The sequence below is a fragment of the Megalobrama amblycephala genome, linkage group LG11 (genome assembly GCF_018812025.1).
Source record: "Megalobrama amblycephala isolate DHTTF-2021 linkage group LG11, ASM1881202v1, whole genome shotgun sequence".
Taxonomy (NCBI): Eukaryota; Metazoa; Chordata; class Actinopteri; order Cypriniformes; family Xenocyprididae; genus Megalobrama; species Megalobrama amblycephala.
In genome coordinates this window covers 5,381,038-5,405,398 of record NC_063054.1, presented here as the reverse complement: position 1 = coordinate 5,405,398, position 24,361 = coordinate 5,381,038, and the positions used below count along the sequence as shown (strand labels likewise).

The window sequence follows — 24,361 nt, the reverse complement described above, 5'->3', positions numbered from 1 at the left end:
CAGAAACTGAAAATAGAATGTTTATTGATGTCTATGACAGATTTAAGCAATATTTTCTCTAGATTTAGGGGATAATGCTTAATTTTGTGGATGAGGGTTTATGTTGATGGAAGGGAAGGGAAGGGAAGGGAAAACACTGGAGCAGCCATGAAACGTAGCTGAGAACTTATGGGGCAAGTCCAACCATTATTTTCTTCTTCTTCAAAAAAAAAAAAAAAAAAAAAAAGCCTAAGAGACTAAACAAGTAATAACTAATAACTAAGGTAGCGGATATTTGCACTAAGTGCAAATAGCGATAGATGCTATTTAAACAAGTCTTTTTTAAAACTTGAGTGGCCCAACCAGACATTGGTGGACGGAGCTAGTGTAAATAGTGTTTGCCAGCAAGAGACGCTATTTGCACTTAGTGTAAATAGACACTCCGAAAAACTAATCATTGGGAAGGAAGGCTTTTAAACCACCCCTGTCGACACAATGGGTCAAGAAAATCTTTTGGTAACATAAAAAAAAAAAAAAAAAAACATCTGCTAAAAACATCAATATCAATATTTGTTTTATTTACTTAAAGGTGCAGTATGTAAGAATTCTGTCCACTAGAGCAGTGGTTCTCAAACCTGTCCTGGGGACCCCCCACCACTGCACATTTTGCATGTCTCCCTCATCTAACACACCCAATTCAACTCTTGCAGTCTCTACTAATTAGCTGATGACTTGAATCAGGTGTGTTAGATGAGGGTGACATGCAAAATGTGCAGTGGTGGGGTTCCCCAGGACAGGTTTGAGAACCACTGCACTAGAGGTCACTAGAGGCCTATTCAAAACAAAGGCGTAGCTTGATGATGCCAAGTTTGAGAGCGGAATCTTGGGACATGTGGTCTCCACCTCAACAGACGGTGCAAAAGAATAGGGATAGGACTCGGGAAGAAATCATGTTCATGGATGCGATTATTAATGTTACTGTAGTATGAAGCAGAGCAGGACCGAGTGTTGTGGGAGCTGAACGAGGCCACTGGAGCAATTGCGCAACACACGCCACGAGCAGCAGAACTTTTATTATGCCACAGTCGCCGGCGCCGCTTCCGCTGTTAGTCATGAGTATGAGGTAACACAGCTCTGTTTATCATATTAGATACATTTGAGAGTGTTGAAAATGATGTTATAACGTTACTCTGTGCGTTCGCTCGGTGGCTGCTGTGAGACACTTGTTTGAGACACGTTGCAGTAAGATAGATCGATTTTAGAATATCATATTAAATGCTGGATGGCTTGTGTTGATGAATGGCATGTAATTCATTTTAAAATGTATTGTATGATGGAGAAAATGCTGTATTACTGTTAATAAAAATAAAGCTGCATCTGATTATGCTATGTTAGCTACTTGACAAAATAGTGTTTTTCTCTGAGGCATGGTAAAGCATGGTACTCGCAAAACAATCAAGAAAATTAAATTTAAACAATAAGACTAAACATGTTGAGCTATATAACAACAATTTGTTTTCTGTCTATAAACGTAACCAAACAGTTGTTCCCTTGTCTATTAAAACGTGTAATATATTAAAGCGTCTTTGGTGTCTCCATGGTTTCTACAAAATAAAACCGGAAATCGAGGGTAACATGAGTATGACGCAATTGACAGGCGACTCCTCACACGTCCCGGAGCCTTGGTTAAAATTGCAATTTTCTCACGATTTACAAATAGTTGGAAACATTTGGGATATTGTAAGTACTCAAGTGAACAAAATATATAACACTGGCCTAGTGGTTTTTGGATATTTTATTGCAAAAATATTACATATTGCACCTTTAATTATATAATAAAAGACAAGTGCTTTGAATATGACAGTATTTTAAAAACCAACCTGCATACTCTTGAAGACATTATCTGAACCATGGAAGCCACCAGTGCAGTATTTAATTTCACTCGGTTTGCTGTTGACCAAGGTGAGAAAGAAAAAATGCTTTACAAAAATAGTAGTAGCTTAAATGGTTATATATATAAAAAATCTTCTGTCATACTTTATTTCAATTGTCCACTTCTACGTACTTTTCAACTACAGGTCAACTAGCAGTCATTAGAGTATTAGTAGACTTTCAGCTTAATATCTGTTAACACTTTGTTTTGATGCTCTCCCAACAGACATTCTAAGTAACTTTCCAACTACAGTACATGTCAAATTATTCTACTAACCCAAACCCAAACCTAACAGTCTACTAATACTCTAATGAGAGTTAGTGCCTTATCGAAAATAAAGTGTAACCAAATCTTTAAATGCTTTTTAGTCAAATTCTAGTTACATTTTGAAACAGAACGGTTTGCACATTGATCAAAAACTTCAAAAGGTTAAACAAACACATCAAGTTTTATAGGATATTGATTCCCTTCATTATAGCACTCATTTTGACATGATATGCGTCAAACTCACAGTGCAGCTTGCCACTGCGGCTGCATGTAGAGATGTGCTCTCTCTATACGGATGCTATTTGCAAAGTGAAGCCGTTTGGGGAGGTGCTCTTTCAGATACGGTCTCATTGGCTGATCAGGATCTCTGCACTTCAAACAGAAAGAAAAAAGGAAAGAATAAAGGTTTCAGCATGATTAAGCAGAACATGTGGTCTATAAGTGAGGTGTGGGGATGCTGTGACAGGGTCATACCGAAAGGTTCTTCACCAGACCTTCATAATCAACTGCCAGATGAATACAGGAAAAGAGAAGAGATGGATCGTTTGACTTACATTTAATGGACATAACACTTTTAAGAAATGGGCATTTCTTCAACTATGAGCACTTTAGACCCACATTTTACACTCTCTCATGATATTTACACTACCATTCAAACATTTGGGGTTAGTAAGATGTTTTTGAAAGAAGTCTCTTATGCTCACCAAGGTTTTATTTGATTAAAAAATTGTGAAATATTATTACAATTTAAAATAACTGTTTTCTATTTTAATATATTTTAAAATGTAATATATTCCTGTGATGCAAAGCTGCATTTTCAGCATCGTTACTCCAGTATTCAGTCACATGATCCTTCAGAAATCATTCTATTATGTTGATTTGCTGCTCAAGAAATATATTTTATTATTAATCATTTTGAAAACAGATGTTCAACCTAATTTTTTTTTTTTTTTTTTTTTTTTGAGGAAAATGTGATAGATTTTTATTTCAGGCAGGATTCTTTAATGAAAAGGAAGTTTAAAAGAACAGTGTTCATTTGAAAATTGTATTTATTTATTTTTTGTAACAATGTAAAAGTTTTTACTGTCACATTTGATCAATTTAATGCATTTTTTACTATTTCTTTCAACAAAAACATCTTACTGATCCCAAATATTTGACAGTACATATATTTTTTATATTATTTTTACATATTTCATCTCAAGTTCTTCACTGACACTATTGTCTCCTTGGTAAACAACAATAACTTAGTTACAATTATTGTAAGAATTTGGAAAAAATTTATATATAAAAAAAAAAAATGTAATAATATATAAGTTATATATGTTTATATAAGGATGTATTTAGATCAGCATAGTTTTTTCTGTAAACATTATTTTTTTAAACAAAGAATTATATGTTTCATATAATTGTATAAAAATAAAGTCTATGTGTGGCATATATAAAAACTAGCAAAAATTAATGAATAACCCATTTTAAAGATAAAATGTGAGTTTTATACCGCAAACCTGCAAGTTCTACAGCAAATCTGCAAATAATCAACTGCTGCAAAAAGTTTATAGTTGAAGAAACACCCATTAAACAAAAAAAACAAAACAGAAACAGACACACAAGCACTATTGTGTGGTGTGCCAAATCTATCTGCTTACAGGAGAAGAACTCATCAGGCACACGTTTTGGTCGGATTCTCGCTGCAGGGCCCTGGATGACAGTGATGTCATCAATGTTATCCAGATAATCGGAGACATACGCAGCTTTCTTACATGACGCTTCTTCCATCCCTGCATGTTTTATAGACAGAGAAGGACAGAAGTATTCAAAATGAACTAATATTTCACAGGTTGCACGTTCAATTTTGTTCATAAATTCATGATTTATTCACCCCCCTGTCAATACAAACAAGTACGAATTCTTTCTTTCACAAAACAATGTTAGTAAATGAAGTGAGTACATTTTTGGGTGAACTATTGATTTAAACCATAGTATTAAGTTCACTGTAGTATTATAACATTCAACTTTTTTTTCTTTTCACTGTCAAAGAAAGCATATAATTCACTGACAGTAAAGGCTTACAGCAAAACCTCCTCTTCTCTCATTATATTCTTGAGCAAGTACTAATTAAACATCAGTGATGCAACTGAAGTGCAGCACATCAAAACATACAAGCTCAATATGCATTCAAAATCATTCCAACCACAAACTCAGAGCGGCACATACAATTAAAAACCCAAGAGTCAAAATTAGCATGCTAGCAAGCCTCATGGCACACTTCAAGGGCAGGAGACACATGTGCAATCCCACACACGCCTTTAATTTGCCCAATCGCAAATAAAGACACACGTCAAACAGATGTCACTGCTGAAGAGCTTCTGAATTTAGGTGGGAACCTGTGATATTTTAGTATTGAGATATAATTTTTAGCTTTCATTTTCATTTTCTGTTTGTATTTTAATTTTAGTTAAGTTTTTAGTAATTTTGTTTTGTGTATTAGTGTTTTAATTCTGTTTCCTGGATTTGTACTCATTTATATGGTTTCTCATTCATTTCATTTTCATTTGCCCATGTTGTTCATTTCTTTAACTGGTTTGTTTGTATTTAAGCTCTGTGTTTCTTTCAGTTGATTGTCTGTTCTCTTCTGGTTAATATGGTTGTTCTGTTCCTGTTTTTGTTTTAAATCATTAGTGTTAATAAAATGTAACTGCTATGAAAAAGATTCTGCTTATCTCCATCTTGTTTGCAACCAGTATTGTCCACTGTTGCCAATTTAGCAATTTTGTCACTAGAATTAGCGACATCCCGACCCCATTTGAGACTTTTTTTTAAAAGCCTAGGGACAAATCTAGCAACTTCTTGGACAAACCTTATCTAGATTCTTATCTTATATTTATATAGATCAGTGAAACTGCCTTTATGATGTCACCTAGCGACATTTAGGCCTGGTTTCCACCTGGTATTAAGATGCATTTTGGTTGATTGGATCGCAAGTGGACAAGAGAGACACATACACGTTTCCACCTTGCATGGGAAAAAAAAAAGCTCACATATAAACATATAAACACGCATATAAACATAAACAAGCATATAAACACGCCCGGAGACGACGGAAAAACATACCGAGAGCATTAGCTTTCATATCTGCTCTGATAGCCACAATACCATGCCAAATGCTGTGAAGAAATCGGGAATGGTGAGAGAACATTGTGCTTGCTACGTTTTTTTTTGTCTTCAAGCCAAACTTGGGTCTTCTGACAAAGTTTAAATCCTGTCTGCTTCTCATAATGTTAGATCAGTAGGCAGTCTTTTGTGGCTGTTTGAACACAATCAACCACATGAGCATTTCCACTACCAAAGCAATCGGGTCTAATTCGTTTTCAACTACCTCTGGAAGTGGTCGAAAGTGGACAAGCTCAAAGCGTTTTACACCCCTAATACCAGGTGGAAACAGGGCCATTTAAAGCGGCTGAAGATAAACTGAAGCACGCATATGCGTTGATGTACACATTATATAGTTATTGTTATTGGTGTGAACAGGCCTTTAGTTAACTATAATATCCCTGGTGGGAACTGGCCTGTTGCCGGAGAAGTACTTTTCTCTTTAAATTATATAATGACTTGTGGGAGATAAATGCTTTATAGAACACTGTATAATCCAAATCCAAATTTTCCAACAAAAAGCTAAAATTACAGTGCCATATTCATGCCACAGTAATATTAGAACTATTGCATATACAGTGGGTATGGAAAGTATTCAGACCCCCTTAAATTTTTCACTCTTTGTTATATTGCAGCCATTTGCTAAAATCATTTAAGTTCATTTTTTTCCCTCAATGTACACACAGCACCCCATATTGACAGAAAAACACAACATTTTTGCAGATTTATTAAAAAAGAAAAACTGAAATATCACATGGTCCTAAGTATTCAGACCCTTTGCTCAGTATTTAGTAGAAGCACCCTTTTGATCTAATACAGCCATGAGTCTTTTTGGGAAAGATGCAACAAGTTTTTCACACCTGGATTTGGGGATCCTCTGCCATTCCTCCTTGCAGATCCTCTCCAGTTCTGTCAGGTTGGATGGTAAATGTTGGTGGACAGCCATTTTTAGGTCTCTCCAGAGATGCTCAATTGGGTTTAAGTCAGGGTACTGGCTGGGCCATTCAAGAACAGTCACGGAGTTGTTGTGAAGCCACTCCTTCGTTATTTTAGCTGTGTGCTTAGGGTCATTGTCTTGTTGGAAGGTAAACCTTCGGCCCAGTCTGAGGTCCTGAGCACTCTGGAGAAGGTGTTCGTCCAGGATATCCCTGTACTTGGCCGCATTCATCTTTCCCTCGATTGCAACCAGTCGTCCTGTCCCTGCAGCTGAAAAACACCCCCACAGCATGATGCTGCCACCACCATGCTTCACTGTTGGGACTGTATTGGACAGGTGATGAGCAGTACCTGGTTTTCTCCACACATACCGCTTAGAATTAAGGCCAAAAAGTTCTATCTTGGTCTCATCAGACCAGAGAATCTTATTTCTCACCATCTTGGAGTCCTTCAGGTGTTTTTTAGCAAACTCCATGCGGACTTTCATGTGTCTTGCACTGAGGAGAGGATTCCGTCGGGCCACTCTGCCATAAAGCCCCGACTGGTGGAGGGCTGCAGTGATGGTTGACTTTCTACAATTTTCTCCCATCTCCCGACTGCATCTCTGGAGCTCAGCTACAATGATCTTTGGGTTCTTCTTTACCTCTCTCACCAAAGCTCTTCTCCCCCAATAGCTCAGTTTGGCCGGACGGCCAGCTCTAGGAAGGGTTCTGGTCGTCCCAAACGTCTTCTATTTAAGGATTATGGAGGCCGCTGTGCTCTTAGGAACCTTAAGTGCAGCAGGAATTTTTTTGTAACCTTGGCCAGATCTGTGCCTTGCCACAATTCTGTCTCTGAGTTCTTCAGGCAGTTCCTTTGACCTCATGATTCTCATTTGCTCTGACATGCACTGTGAGCTGTAAGGTCTTATATAGACAGGTGTGTGGCTTTCCTAATCAAGTCCAATCAGTATAATCAAACACAGCTGGACTCAAATGAAGGTGTAGAACCATCTCAAGGATGATCAGAAGAAATGGACAGCACCTGAGTTAAATATATGAGTGTCACAGCAAAGGGTCTGAATACTTAGGACCATGTGATATTTCAGTTTTTCTTTTTTAATAAATCTGCAAAAATGTCAACAATTCTGTGTTTTTCTGTCAATATGGGGTGCTGTGTGTACATTAATGAGGAAAAAAATGAACAAATGATTTTAGCAAATGGCTGCAATATAACAAAGAGTGAAAAATTTAAGGGGGTCTGAATACTTTCCGTACCCACTGTACCTTCATGACATGACATGAATATGGCAGATTTAATACTACAGTTATATGATCGACTGCAATAGGCTTCACTGGGAATATATAATTGCAATAAATATTTACTAATGTCTGATTGTTATTTTTAGTAAAAGTGAAAAAAAACCCATATCAGATAAAAAAAAGTTCCGTTTTTATAAAATACTTGAAATGCAGATAAATAATATAAAATGTTATGCCTACAAAAAGAATCCCTCTCAATCATTACTTATGATCCACTAGAACTGTGTGTTGGTATATACAGAGACTCTGCCTGTATTCTTTTTTTTTTTTTATTCTTCCATTGCTGTGCTCAGGATGTTTCTGGGCTGCAGCCTTTGGCCCATGGGTGTGTCGTCTGTGTCTGAAGCTCAGGAAGCTCCGCTAAGTTGTCATGTCTCGACACAAAAACAATTTGCTTATGTTGCTCTTGCTTTGTCAACTGCTATCTGTAACTTGACAGATTACTAGGCTTTATAAGTTTTTATGATAATTATTATTCATTAGCAGGCTAGACTAAGGATGGCTGTATACACTTTATTTTGACGGTCCTCTTTAGACATTCGGTTGACTATAAGTAACGTTGCACCTACAGTACATGTCAGTTAACTCTCATTAGAGTATTAGTAGACTGTTAGGGTTAGAGTTTGGGTTAGTAGAATAAGTTGACGTACTTGCAAAGTTACTTATAGTCAGTAGAATGTTGGGGGAGCATCAAAATAAAGTTTAGCAGATATTAAGCAGACAGTCTACTAATAATCTACTGAAGAGGCTTTCACAACAGGTAGTTATAGGAACTAGCCACCAAGGTGGTTCCCCGAGAACTAAATCTTCCACTTGGGACATTTTCCTGGTTGCATTTGCAACGTCAGTAGGAACTCTGAAGTGATTTAAGCCGACAGACAGCAACTTATGCGTGATAAACACAATAAACCATCACAGTACTTACCGTGGTCAGAGACCAGAACCAGGTTGACACATTTGTGCAATTGTCTTTCCTTGAGACCGTTCATCAACAACCCAATAAGTCTGTCAACATTCAGTAAAGCCTCAATCACCTGCAACACAAAAATCAATCACAATTTTGAATGAAAACTTTTCACCAGCACCACCATACTGATTATGTACAGTATTTAAGAGTTCTAACACCAAACAACATAAAATACCAGCTTTTACGTTCTTTCTGTCGACGTTCCTTCTTTGCAGTCGTGAGAGCAAACCATTGATAGGAGTTATATCAATCATTTCAAATGGTCTTGTATTGCATGCAATTCATCAACAAAAAAAGCAACAATGACCAAGTTCATTTAATCAGACATTTGCCCCCGAACTAAACAGAGGTTCACATGTTTTGCACATGTGATTTGTCTTCAGTTTACCTGGCTACTCATTGGTCCATATTTATGACCAGAAGAATCAGGCTCTTCAAAGTATAAGGTGTAAAAGTCTGGCCTGAAACAGAGTATATACAATGAAAAAAACTAAAAATAACATCTAAATTAACTGATTTTATTCAAGTCAAAAAATATTATTTAACATCACTTATTAAATAAAAATGTATAACAACAACAAAACACATTTTTAAGGGTTAAATAAGGCATAAATACTGTAGCTCTTTATGGTAAGAATTACAGGTAGGCAGTGTAGGCAGAACAAACTAAATCAATAGGTCTAATTTATAACAAAATTATTAATGATAATGTAAATAAACAATATAATAAACAAATAAATTACCTGTTTCCTTCAGGTAAATGCAACCATTCAAATAATTTTGCCATCCTCTTTTCAAAAGGAATGTCCCTTAAAAAACAAACAAACAAACAAAAAAACAATATATCAGGAAGTATATTAAAAAGCATATGAATTCATATCTTGATGCCCATTATTTAAATCATATGAACTCTGTTTTCCAACTTTTCTTGGTTGTTTCTAAAAACCCTGATATCTTCTACTGGGTTCAGCAGAAGCCTACATTCAGTCATATTATGTGTATACTGTAATATAGTGTTGCTCTTAATTCCTAGTTTTTGATGTGAATTATAGTCAGTCCTCACAACCCTAATGTTTTGTGATTTTAAAATGCTAAAATCCAGTTAATAGCAATGTTAAAACAATGTGGTATTGTAAATACCCACCTGTTATACTTCATCCAGAAATTTGGGTATTGTCCATTGACCTTCACATCAGATCCAGGCCAGAAGCATGTTGCCGTTTTTAGTTTGTTTCTCATGGCTGTGAGCCAAACCTAAAGACAATCACAGGATGAGTGAGAGTGCTGACAAAAGATGAAGTGCAGAAAAGATAAAACACCACATAGAAAAAAAAAAACCTGCGGAGAGAGCCTTAGTCGACTGAAAGTTAAAAAATAAATAAATAAATAAGACAAAAGTGTTGCAGGTTACTTGCAACAGAAGTAACACATTATTTGTACCAACATTCTGCAATTCTGCTTTCTTGATTCATGTTGAGGCAGTTATTTTAGTATCAATGATATAATATTATATTTTTTGTTAATATTTTGAATTGGTTTTTATTGTTATAATTTTATTTTAATTTTAGTTAAAGTTTTAGCAATTTTGTTGTGTGCTTTAGTCATTTTTATTATTATTATTATTATTTTTAATATGGCTATATAGTTTTTAGTCTTAGTTTATTTAGTTTTAGTTATTTTAGTATTTCAAATTAAACTAAACAAAAATGAGAACTGTTGACTTGGAAACAAACTGAAAAAATAAGTTTAAGATTGTTTATATTTTATTTTATTTCAGTTAATGTTTATATTATATTAATATTATATTAATGATTTTTTTATGGTTTTAGTTAACGACAATAATAAGGAACTGGAAATCACAGCTACACTGTGTTCCAAATTATTATACAAGTGACATTTCTGTAGGATTTCAGTATAATAAACATTCAGATTTTAGTTTTTCAAAGAAAGGGTTTGTTTTATTTCACCATATCTTTTTAGATAACTGGTATCAATCTCAGACAGGTTTGTTAAATAATTTGCCAGGTCTTCTTAGGTAAATGGAAACCCTACTTAAAGAGGTTGTTCCACATTTTTAAGCAAGTCGCAGTTCTCATGCAATATAGGTAGGGATGCACAATATATCAGCCACCATATCGGTATCGGCCGATATATGCTCATTTTTAATGTTATTGTTATCGGCCCGATAATAAAATTTGGCCGATATATTAAAGCCGATAAATAATGGATTATTTCCTTTAGCTGAGACACTTCAGATGCACACGGTTTCACAATGATGGTTTTGAATTGCTTGAAATATGATTGAAAATTCCATCAAAAGGAAAATACAGTTAAGTACAACATATAGTGCAGGTCTGTCATATAGGATACAAAAAATTATAATGAGAACATTATAGTTGTGTGCTTAGGACATATGGCTTTTAATGGTGATACTTTTGTTTTTGTAATCAGGCTCTCAAAAATTATAAAAAAATTTGGATTTAGATTTATAGCCAATATTAGCCTGGTAATACCAGACTCTGCTACTTCACTTTGCTTCGTAGACAGAGTCTGGAATGGCATAATAGAGAAGTGTTTTCTCTCTCGCTAGGGGACGCTTGTCTGAAGTTTAAAATCATTGGTTACCCGTAAGCCAATCAGATACGTTTAGTTATGACGTATGTTATCCGCCTGTACAGCCGCATCGAAGCACAGACATCATGCATCGAACTCAAATCTATGATTGAACTTCCACTGTAAACCTGTTGTAAACACATGATGATGTGAGCGAAATACCGGAGTGAACATGGCTGTAAACGACTTTTGCAGATTATGCGAAGTTAATGCATCCCGAAGTTTGCATCCCGTGTCTCGTTTCCCATTTCCGCGGTCGTTTCGGTTTTCGATTTCTCTAACCTACAATGTAAAACTCGGCGCTTAGCATCTACGTCACGGCTCTCAGCCCGCCCTCTGTTCGTTGATTGGCCTGGCTGTTTCCAGACCGGTGGCAAACACAAAGCTCTGACGCTGTATCAGACTGAGTACAGAAGCGAAATGAAATTGAGCGGAAGTAGGAAGTCTGACGTAGTCAGGCTAAGCCAAATATAAAGAGTATAAAAAGTTCAGTATCGGCCAAAATTTTCATATCAGTGCATCCCTAAATACAGGGAGGAACAAAGATCTTTCTGAAGATGATTTTGCAAAAGGCATGAAAACAACTAATATTGTGTGAAAACTGAATGGAGATTATCAAACTATCATAACATTTGGATTTACAGCACAAGAGAACTCGGTCAGATAAAGTAGAAATACATTTTCAAATAGTTTTATTGCTGTGTTTTTTTGAATGAAAATCCTTTTATTTCAGAAGGCACTATCCTTCTTTTCATACCATAGCAGAAAATGGTCAGTTATAAACTTCACATATCTTGCAGAAGTCATTTTGACACCCTCAGTGATCCTAAAGGGACCTTCCATCTCACTTCCCAATAATCCAGCACAAATCAGCACCTGCTAGCTCCTTGCTGACGTCACAGTCTTGTTGGAACGTGGTGGCCATTTACCAACCATCCAGAAATCCATCCATGTGACCATCCATTGTAGTATGCCTTTCGTTAATGAATAAAACTATTTAAAAATGAGTCTTCATGTATTTCTAAACCCACTGTAAACATTTCTCTTTGTGAGCTTTGGTTAGGGGTGGCTGAAATCCAACTTTACGCACAACTGCCAGCTTGCATGGAGAGCTTCTTGAGACTCCAGAGACACTAGCAGCTTCAAATACCTGTTTACTGCTCATAAAATTGCATCTTTTCATTATTTTCATCTTCAGAAAGATCTTTCTTCTCCCCATATTGCATGAGAACTGTGACTTGCTTAAAAATGTGGAACAACCTCTTTAAGTAGGGTTTCCATTTGCCTAAGAAGACCTAGCAAAATAATTAAACCTGTCTGAGATTGATACCAGTTTTCTAAAAAGATTGTAGAAAACAAACAAACAAACACTTTCTATGAAAAAATAAAATCTCAATGTTTATTGTACTGAAATCCTACAGATATGTCACTTGCATAATAATTTGGAACACAGTGTATAGTAAAGTACATTTCGGTCATGAAGAAGCACTAAAAATTCAAGCATGCACGCCTACATTCAGAAACCACAAAGGCATCTCTGTAATTACCATAATAAGGCAATGTATAGGATGGATTCTAACCCAGTCTTCAAAGTAACACGGGCTACCAATGAGTGTGAACATCTTGCACATTTAAGAGATCATTAGTTAAAAGATTTAGTCTCAAATGGCAACAACTGCCACTTTTCTCAGGCAAATCTCTATATCTCCAACTAGAAGCCCTCACACTGCACATATTTCAGCACCATGGACGGGGCAAAACAAAGGCGTATAGCTGAAAGTCGGGCACAAAAACTAGAGGGACAAGTGAGGAGTTTAAGGAAGTTCAGAAGCCCTGGTTGGCACCAAACAGGATACAAAATACATCCAAAACAGGATGTACTTTTTGACCATTTGCTTCATGTTTGATTGCAAACATGAGTAGGTTGCAGTGTGTTTAACATCTGTGCACCACCCTTCATTACCCTCAAACAGCTTGGTGAGCTCTAAAGATAATGATAAGGGTGGTAACAGAGGATGGGTGTAACGTTCCTCTTGTCCCACACTGATACAGGAAGCAATCTGGATGATTTCAACCTTAAGATCTTGAAGAAAGTTCCACTCTGTCACTCTTTATCTTGACAACAACAGAACAAATGTGAGATGATGAAACGGCTCTATCAAGTTCCAGAGTGATTTGTCCAGAATAGTGTGATCCAAAAGAACATCAGGACTCTTCAAGCAGTGCCTACCAGAGGCTCAATAGAATTTGAAAGGATGTGTTACTGAAGAATTTCCAGGTTGATTTAGGTTGGCATTGTCTTTCTGATGAAGCTGGTTGATCAGACACCAGCATCCCATGTTTACATAAACATAATGCGTTGAAGACAAGTTTGCTCTGGGTTGATAAACTCTTGAAATACAAGGTAAGGTCACCAGCATATTGTGGTTTAGATACCTTTATTGCAAAAATATAAAAGATTCTATTTAAGATTTTTTTTTTTTTTTGCAAGTCTTCTTAAATTAGGATGTAAAGTTCACACTACCGGCTTTAATAACTACTAGTTAGTTTTCCTCCAAGTCTGCTATTAATTTGGTTGCACCATTTGTTTTTAAGGCACATCAACCCATGAGAGGGCGAAACAAACCAAAATAATAAAAAAGGAGGGGCAGAACAGAACAGAACTCCAAACACTGGGTCAGAAAAAAAAAAAAAAAAAAAAAAAAAAACTCAGGCAGTTGAGAGTATACATACCTTATATAGTAGGGCTGTCAAACGATTAATCGCATACAAAATAAAAGTTTGAGTTTGCCTAATATATGTGAGTGTACTGTGTGTAATTATTATGTATATATAAATACAAACACATTCATGTATATATTTGAGAAATATTTACATGTATTTATTTATATTTTATATTTATATTATATATAATTTATAGTATATATAAATAAAAATATTTTGTACATAACATTTCTCTTAAATATATACATTAATTTGTGTGTATTTATATATACATAATAATTACGCACAGTACACCCACATATATTACGCAAACTCAAACTTTTATTTTGTATAAGATTAATCGTGATTAATCGTTTGACAGCCCTATTATATAGAGAGTTGTGATAATCACTGCTGATGTCCTAACTTAAATCAGTGCATATTGATTTTTTAGGTTTCATCTGTGTGCATTTACTCACTGGTTCACCCAGGTACCATGAGGGGTTGAATTTCTCAGCAGCTTTCAAACTGAAAGAGGCATTGCGAGTGACATCATACATCTTATTGTCCACAATTCCATGTGATTCTGGATATAGACCCTGCAAACAAAAACATTTTATGAGAACATTATACTCATTATACTCATTATTGCCTTTGGTTTGACTACATTATCAAACAGCTAATTATGTGTTGCTAATGTAATGTTACACAAACCATGTTCCCATTTGCATTCTCAGCCACCTTCAAAAAATCAGCATCCTTGGAAATAATGATAGAACAATCCCCGCCCCGCACATTGACAGGACTGGTGACATGTTTGTGATGGTAGGAAAAAGAGGCTGTTTCAAACTGCGTTTCTTTGGTGTTGACTGATAAATTTGCACATGGTTTGTCTTAAAGCATATTAAAAACACTATATAGACATATAAACAACATTAAAGGTGCCCTAGAATTAAAAATTGAATTTATCTTGGCATAGTTGAATAACAAGAGTTCAGTACATGGAAATGACATACAGTGAGTCTCAAACACCATTGTTTCCTCCTTCTTATATAAATCTCATTTGTTTAAAAGACCTCCGAAGAACAGGCGAATCTCAACATAACACCGACTGTTACGCAACAGTCGGGATCATTAATATGTACGCCCCCAATATTTGCATATGTCAGCCCATGTTCAAGGCATTAGACAAGGGCAGCCAGTATTAACATCTGGATCTGTGCACAGCCGAATCATCAGACTAGGTAAGCAAGCAAGAACAATAGCGAAAAATGGCAGATGGAGCAATAATAACTGACATGATCCATGATTACATGATATTTTTAGTGATATTTGTAAATTGTCTTTCTAAATGTTTTGTTAGCATTTTGCTAATGTACTGTTAAATGTGGTTAAAGTTACCATCGATTATTACTGTATTCACGGAGACAAGAGCCGTCGCTATTTTCATTATAAAACACTTGCAGTCTGTATAATTCATAAACACAACTTCATTCTTTATAAATCTCTCCAACAGTGTGTAATGTTAGCTTTAGCCACGGAGCACTATCAAACTCATTCAGAATCAAATGTAAACATCCAAATAAATACCATACTTTCGCGATTAGACATGCTGCATGACGAACACTTTGTAAAGATCCATTTTGAGGGTTATATTAGCTGTGTGAACTTTGTTTATGCTGGTTAAGGCAAGCGCGAGCTCCGGGGGAGAGGAGCACGAGATTTAAAGGGGCCACAGCCTGAATCGGCGCATATTTAATGATGCCCCAAAATAGACAATTAAAAAAATTAATAATAAAAAAAAAAATCTATGGGGTATTTTGAGCTGAAACTTCACAGACACATTCAGGGGACACCTTAGACTTATATTACATCTTTTAAAAAGACACCTTTAAAAAAATAGATTTTCACCACAGGGAGTCTTTAAAGGGATAGTTCACCCACAAATGAAAATTCTGTCATTTACTCACCCACCAAGTTGTTCCAAACTTGTACGAACGCATTTCTCCTGCTGAAAATATTTTAAAGAATGTCGGTAACCAAACAGTCAATGGGCCCCATATACTTCCATAATATTTTTTCTTTTGTCCATACTACGGAAGTCAATAGGGCCCATCAACTGTTTGGTTTCCCTTATTCTTCAAAATATCTTCTTGTGTCTTCAACAGAAGAAAGAAATTCATACAGGTTTGGAACAACTTGAGGGTGAGTAAATGATGACAGAATTTTCATTTTTGGGTGAACTATCCCTTTAAGACCAATAGTCTTACGGTACCCTCACTGATGTAAATAGAGATTCAAATCAAACAATATAAACTACTAAAGAAAGAAACAGCAACAACAACAACAACTGTAATTACATTTTGACATGTATGTGTTGTTCTTCATGAGCAATTGTGGTTTAATTTCAACCTGTCACTTACTGTCACTATGGTGTAATGATTTGGGAAGGTCTTGGTGGGATAAGCAGGTCGCATATATGGCGTGGAGGTTCCACATTTCCCTGAGGACCAAAACATGACATTAGCTCAACCACTTAATCTGGTGTACTAATTCATATAAACCAGTGGTTGTCAACCAGGGGGTTGGGGCCCACTAGAGGGCCTCAGCAAACCTCCAAAGGTGTTTCAAGATGACTTAAAATGATTTAAATTATATTTGACTCATTTTATCAGACTGCCAAAAGTGAAGTTGTAAATGAAGAGGTAAATGTTTTATTACCACAATGTTCAGTACATGCTCCTAACAGATATAAGAGACATATTAATATAGCCAGGGTCAAACTTTGTGCTAATGTGACATACTGAGTTTGCTGATGACAGGAAGCAGGCTGCTGTACGCTGTCATGTATCCTGCCCTGAATCCATCCAGAGACACCAGCAGCAGAGGCGGTTTAGAAAACCTACAGAAAAATTTTAAAGAATAAAGTAACTTTAAAAACAGAATAAAAAACTTTGTGAAATGCTTGTCATGCCATGGAAAAAAAGTAGCTACCATTTTTAGTTGAAGTGCCCATGCGTAAGTAAAAATAGCAATAGGAAACATGAGTACAGTTTCACCCAGAGAACAGCAGATGTTGGTGTATGTCTACAGGCAGAGCCCAAAACATCATGTCACACCCAAAATGCCAAATCCAACAATGCTTTGAAATCGACTTGAATTACTGAAAAAGCTCTAACTAAGAAACAAGCTTGCATGCTCTAACGGTTGATATTATAAAATGTATTTTTTGTATATATTGCTCTCTATTTGTTTTGATCATAAAGCTTTTAACTGGTTTTGGATGAGTGATTTAATAGACAGACTTATATCACCAAAAAAATATCACCAAAGGAGCAATATCCCTACAGTTTTTGTCTTGCTGCCTTGTGTAATGTCAACACTATAAAGTTAAATTAGCATTCCCTTCTGCTTCCACACATCTCCCAAAAGACCCATCAGCCATCCGTAACCATATCCTTCAAAGCTGAAATGAAGATTGTGCTGTTATAAAGACATGCATTAAACAGTAGATCGATTTATTGTGAGACTACTCAATTTCAAACTATAATAAAATAAGTTATAAAATGAAAGGAAACAGCATGAAATGTTCAAGCCCACTGTAAAACAACACACAATTTTCTTGAATATTACTTTTATATTTTCCAAATTATTATGGCTCCCCACTACACCTCATAATGTGTTTTTATGATGAGATGCAATGGCAGCAATAAGTGTTTTAAAGTCTTCTCAACAGAGCATATGGCTCATTAAGTTCTCTATTTGTGTTTACGCTATGGGCAAAGCTGAATGTATTTCAGAGTGAGTTTATTATAGCTAATGGTAAAGACAACACTGACCACACAGTCCATTTACCCAGAGTCAGACATAAACACACACACGCCTAAACATCTCTCTGTGCATCTAAATAGATGCATTTATATACAGTGCCATTTAAAAGTCTGAGTCCACATGTGATTTAAAAGCTAATTTAATCTTGCAAAAGCACAGTAAGTTTTAGGATGCAGACAATTAAAAAAAATTATATTTGTTATACAATAAATACCATTTCTAGACAACTAATCAAATAAGTACACTGGTGATCTAAATACTAGGACATTTCCAAAATCATGTTTATTTTTTCACGTCAACTACTGAAGTTGTTGTGCTCATATAATTTGTCATAAAAAAAAAAAAAAAAACAAACAAACATTAAAATATGAAAAATGCAATGGACTAAGACATTTGAATGGCATATATCTAGTTCAGTCATGAAACTCTAGATGTCACAGGCTAGGTCCTTTACATGCAATCTACAAGCAATCACTTCATTACCACATGGCACAAGCTGATTGGCCTCTGCTCATCCTGCAGCCAATGAGATTATTAAATAGTCTGTTCACACAGAACGTACTTTTCCATTCCAAGGCACTACTTTTCCATTGTTTTTTTTTCTATGTAAACATCGGCTAGATGGACGTGTATGACCATTGTGATTGCATCTTGTGCCTTTGCAGCGTCTTGCGTTCTGAAAAAAAACGCGACCTTGTGTTTTTCCCCATTCCACAGGCCACGTCTTGCGTTTTTCAAAGCAAATTTCATTTTAAAAAATATTAAGATAGAAAACAATTATTTAAAAATGAAATAAAATTTCACAATATTACTATTTTTCTGTATATTTGATCAAATAAATACAACCTTGGTGTGCGTAGGAGACTTATTTCAAAAAAATAAATAAATAAAATATAATATTCCATAATACTGTATGTGTGATTGGTGGAAGGCATACAAATTATGTCATATTGAGTGGTTGAAAGTGTAAATGAATTAATTTATGTCTATTCTTTCACATTATGATTGTATTTCTAACAACAAATAGACAACATTGTAATAATTAAATATTTGCTTGGTCATGATTACAGCTTATTCATTCTAGATCATTACACAGGACAAAAGTCTCTCTGAAACTAGTTTCCCTCATATAAAATGACTGCATGTGAAGTCCTTGGCAAACTAACCATTAAGCAGCTGTTTTCACTTTCAGATGCAGTCAGGGATTTAATTTTCAAAGGAAACAAATATTGTTTTAACCCAAAAGTTGGTAAAAACATATTGTCAAAGGGACGTGGTGGCCAACACACACAGTGTTTCTAGAAAATATTCAATGACTCATTAACTATAGATGGAGATGCTACTCTCATTTCTAAGCTTTGAGATAAGGATATTAACCTGATACAGAGCTTGATACAGAGCCACAGATCTCATTTATAAACATAAGTCTGTTACCCAGCAGGACACTGAGGAGTCCTGATGTCCTCACAGTCCTCTTCAAGCCAAGTTTTTGCACCTGTGAAGAAAGAAGGAAGAGAAAGCAAGTATTAGTAACTCGAATCTCTGGCCAGATGTTTTTATTCTTTCAGGGTTCAATTTTCCAAGATTTTTCAGTGACTTAACGGTGAGAAAGAGAAATAAAAGGGTGATGAGGAACAATTCAACTTTTTTTGAAGGAGGGAGAGGGTGCCTTGTTGCCTTGGTAAGATGATAACACTACACAAGCATTCAAACATAATCACAAAAGAAGCCAAAGTACAAAACAATTCTGGAACTTCATCACAGTCTTCTAAAGATACAAACAGACTGACACAGTGCAGGCAGCTTATTTTCAAGTAATATTAATTAGCTGTCAGTGGCTAATGCTCCCACAGGAACAAACATGGTTGCTATTGTGTAAATAAGTGTTACTGAAGTAAGACAACTAGTGGAATTATGAGCTGACACAGCCATCTAAAAAGGGGAACAAATTCATTCATATGTGGGCCATATGTGTTTTCAAAGGGTTCGAAGATCAGTTCCAGTGCTTTCATTTCAGCTACAGCCAAATCACACAAACATACTGCAAAAACAAAGGGGAGAGCAAGGCTAGTTGTAACAAGGGCTAATGTTTTTTTTTTTCCTTCATTTTTTAATGTTGGTGTCATCAAAACAGTCTTAATTTAGACTAATTTGTTAACTGGATCTCCAAAGTAACATTACAGCATATTTTTTCATGTCAGGTCTAGGCATGCGCGTGTGTACGTGTGTGGGGTGGGATTACAATAAACCTTATGGGGACAAATTGTAGTAAACAGACGTGTGTGTGTGTGTGTGTGTGTGTGTGTGTGTGTGTGTGTGTGTGTGTGTGTGTGTGTGTGTGTGTGTGTGTGTGTGTGTGTGTGTGTGTGTGTGTGTGTGTGTGTGTGTGTGTGTGCGCGCGTGTGTGTGCGCGCGCGTGTGTGTGTGTGCGTGCGCGAGTGTGTGTTTGTGACATATCAGGACACAAATTTGTATAATGACATGGGTATGACATAGGTATTACAAGGAGAGGGTGACTTATGAGGACATTACCCCATGTCCCCATTTTTCAAAAGGCTTATAAATCATACAGAATGAGTTTTTGTGAGAAAGTAAAAATGTGCAGTTTCCTGTGATGGGTAGGTTTAGGTGTAGGGGGATAGAAAATACGGTTTGTACAGTATAAAAACCATTACGCCTATGGAATGTCCCCACAATTCACAAAAACAAGTGTGTGTGTTTGTGTGTGTAGAACTTTGTGTGTAATATCAAACAACACACTACTAGGGCTGCAACGATTAATCACGATTAATCGTTTGCAAAATAAAAGTCTGTGTTTACGTAATATATATGTGTGTGTTCAGTGCATAATCATTAAGTATATATAAACACACATATACAGGTAAAAGTTTAGAAATATATGCATGTATTATAAATATATATATATATATATATATATATATATAATATATATATATATATATATATATATATATATATATATATATATATATATATATATATATATATATATATATATATATATATATATATATATATATATATATAAACAAATACTTTATATATAAGTATAACATTTTTCTTAAATATATACATTAATGTGTGTGTATTTATATATACATAATTATTATACACAGAACACACACACATATATATTATGTGTAAACAGACTTTTATTTTGCAAATGATTAATTGCGATTATGAAGTACTTACATGCTTAGAATGTTAGTCAACACATAAAAATAAGTGTACTTTAAAACATCACAAAGGTTTATTAAAACAATGATTTAAAATGTACTTTTAAGTCAAACTTGTATTATTTTTTGTGACATTATTGAAAGTGCACTCTCTTTAAGTACACTTAAGTTGACTTATTTTTATTAATATTATATTGGCTGCATGCAAGTACTGTTTTTAAAGTATACTTTTAAGATTTGAAATACGATGCACAATCAATTCAGTACACTTCTTTTTCACAAGCGTTGTTTTGTTGGACTTTTTAAAGTTTATTGAAAAGTCTATAATTGGCTATTTGGCAGATCCAATATGACAACTTACCTTACATTATATAGTGATGGCATAAACTGTCTCCTTTTTACAGTGTAATAAAAGTGGAAATATTTAATAGCTTTTCATGCAAGACTTTAAGATCCAATCTACTTGAGCAAATGTGTGATGACTAGTAGAAAACAGTAGTGCTATAATACTATTTGGATACTATTCTATCCATCATACCCAAAAAGTGACTTAAAATAATCAGTTGCACATTTGTGAAAATATTTAAAAGAAAAACAACTGGCCATGAAAACACCATGTAGGGAAGCTTCACTGCTCTCTATCCTGCTGAGGGGAGATGAATTCCAGGCCTGAATAACTTCAAAGGCAAATCCTTCAAATCCATTACAACTTCACAGACACGATGAGCCGTTCAACAAAACAGATACATGTCTGTTCAAGTGCTAAGAAATAAACCTAACCAGCTTAACAATCTTATACAACGCTTATGGGATTGCATCGATCTAAAATGTCTTTATTTTCACTTATACAACATAAATGACAACTAATAAATATGTAGCTATGGAATACAGAGCAAAGCATGTTGTGTACCTTCACATGTGCTCTTGTAGTCAAAGCAGCAGTCACCCACTTTCACACAGTCGGCAGAACAGGAGCAGAAGCTGTCCACCAAGCGCTCCTCACCGCAGCGGAATTTAGAACACGTCCAGCGTTGACCTGGAACACAATGACTGATGGTGAGAAACAGCGTGACAGAAGATGTGGGAAGATTATAAGAGTATTCGATTCAAGTGCTTTAAAATGTACATTTTGTTTCAAAGCAGTTTCACAGAAAATGAATGTATCAGTGCAGTATCAATATAAACTGCTGATGATTTAGTATGACAAGCCTTCAGAGCTGTATAGAAGAGTGTATATGATCATAGAGCATATTTACAAACAGAAATTTGTAATTTTGTTGTGTTTTGTCATTTTTATTAGTTTTTTAGATATTATAAATATTTAAAAAAAAAACGAATAAAAATGACAAAAACAACAAAATTACTTAAAATCTAACTAAAATTAAACTGAATATAATATAAAAATTCAAAATATTAATAAAAACTATAATATAGTTAAAAATTAATACAAATAAACAGGTCAACACGTTTATTTGTATTATTTTTTGTTTTAGTTATTTTGGTACGTCAAGTTACACTCAATGAAAATGAGAAACACTGAAGTATCTGAATCTGAAATAAAATAAGTTTTAGGTTTATTTATAACTATTATAACTACATAACTATTTAAACATACAGTGGGTATGGAAAGTATTCAGACCCCCTTAAATTTTTCACTCTTTGTTATATAGCAGCCATTTGCTAAAATCATTTAAAGGGCACCTATTATGCAAAATTCACTTTTACATGGTGTTTGACCATAAATGTGTGTTGGCAGTGTGTGAGCAAAACCACCCTAGAATGAGAAAAATCCACCCAGTGGTTTTTTTACAGTCTCAATAATTCATAAGCACTGTCTCAGAACGCCCTGTTCAAAGATTGCTCTCACTGTGACGTAGAATTGCGCTAAGCCCCACCCACGTGGTTTGATTGACAATCTGGTTTTGGCATAGACCCCGCCCTCGGTGATCTGTCAACCATCCTCCATTGTTTCAACGACAGCCGGTAATGTCTCCTAAGAAACATAAGTGTTCTGTTGTGGGATGTAATAATGAACATAGTAGTTTTCACTTACTTCCGACATCAGAGCCACTGAAAACGCAGTGGATGGATTTTATTTACGAAGGAAAGGCGCCACTCAAAATTCCAAAATACGTTTATGTTTGCGCGAATCATTTTTTGACTGACTGTTTTGAGAACGAGGGTCAATTCAAAGCAGGTCTTGCTTCAAAGTTAATCCTCAAGTGTGGATCGTTGCCTACTGTTCGCGATCCAACGTCACCTCCAGAAGAAGTGTATTTAATGTTTTTTGAGCAAATAGTCATTTCAGTCGATGTCAGCCAATTCAATAACAAATGCATCTAAAGTTGTTGTCGTCGTCGTAGAATGTCTGTGTATATAATTTAAACCTTGTTTGTATAGTGTGTATCCACACGTATATATATATTTTTTAAAGATATTGTATTAAAAACTGTGTATGTTTTCTGTAAAGACAAGACATCATTACAGCGTTTTGTAACGAAAACACATTTAAACAAACTGGATCCATTCTGGGATGGTCTACCATACATGATGGAGTGACTTGAAGTTGTTTCATCCGTCTTGTAACCTTTGATACAACAAATAGCGTCAGACAGTTTTATGTCACGTATTATTTTTTGCAACAATTACAAATGTAAATAAATTAATACCTGTTCTATCTCCCTGCAGCATATATTTTCTGGTTCTGTAGCCATCTTCTCACATTTGCCACATAAGCACCTGTACGACAAGTAATGTCAACATGACGCAACCGTTCCCTCGCATAAATATAATTTCGTTTGTACTTAGCAAACGTTATCACAGTATTTGTGTTTGTAGTTTCAAAAAATTGCGCGAACGTTATCACAGTGTGTGTGTGTGTGTGTGTGTGTGTGTGTGTGTTGCACATCCATAATTGAAAAGGGGACGCGATTAAAACTCTATAAGTACATAAATGTATCAAATGACCATTCAGAGACGTCCTGCTCCATTCTCAATTGTGTTTCTTCTGCCGGAGTCTCTTCATCATCTGGGTCTGATTCCGGTTCAAACATGTACGGCTGAATGCCATACAAAACAGCGGGTCTCTCACTCTCAGCCATTCTGCTTCTACCGACTGTTTATTGCCATAGGTATGCAAGTTACGCCCTCATCCAAAGCAGGGCGGGGATATGCAGCTCATTTATATTTAAGGTGGTACACACCAAAACAGCTCTTTTTAAAACAGGCCCCAAAAATGACATTTTCAAATGGTTATAATAAATTAACTGTGGGGTATTTTGTGCTGAAACTTCACAAATACATTCTGGGGACACCCAAGACCAATATTACATCTTGTAAAAAGGGGCATAATAGGTGCCCTTTAAGTTCATTTTTTTTCCCCTCAATGTACACACAGCACCCCTTATTGAGAGAAAAACACAGAATTGTTGACATTTTTGCAGATTTATTAAAAAAAGAAAAACTGAAATATCACATGGTC

General features: G+C 35.4%; 1 protein-coding gene across 1 annotated transcript in view; it reads right to left on the bottom strand.

Moving 5' to 3' along the window:
* Positions 1–24,361, bottom strand: part of enpp1 (ectonucleotide pyrophosphatase/phosphodiesterase 1) — an 85,724-nt gene that overhangs the window by 35,893 nt on the left and 25,470 nt on the right. Inside the window, 13 exon segments of the mRNA XM_048208431.1 lie at positions 1,860–1,929; positions 2,424–2,551; positions 2,654–2,685; positions 3,829–3,960; positions 8,495–8,603; positions 8,925–8,997; positions 9,280–9,345; positions 9,681–9,790; positions 14,332–14,451; positions 16,276–16,355; positions 16,657–16,754; positions 19,118–19,178; positions 21,791–21,916. Of these exon segments, the coding sequence (XP_048064388.1) occupies positions 1,860–1,929; positions 2,424–2,551; positions 2,654–2,685; positions 3,829–3,960; positions 8,495–8,603; positions 8,925–8,997; positions 9,280–9,345; positions 9,681–9,790; positions 14,332–14,451; positions 16,276–16,355; positions 16,657–16,754; positions 19,118–19,178; positions 21,791–21,916 (1,205 nt within the window).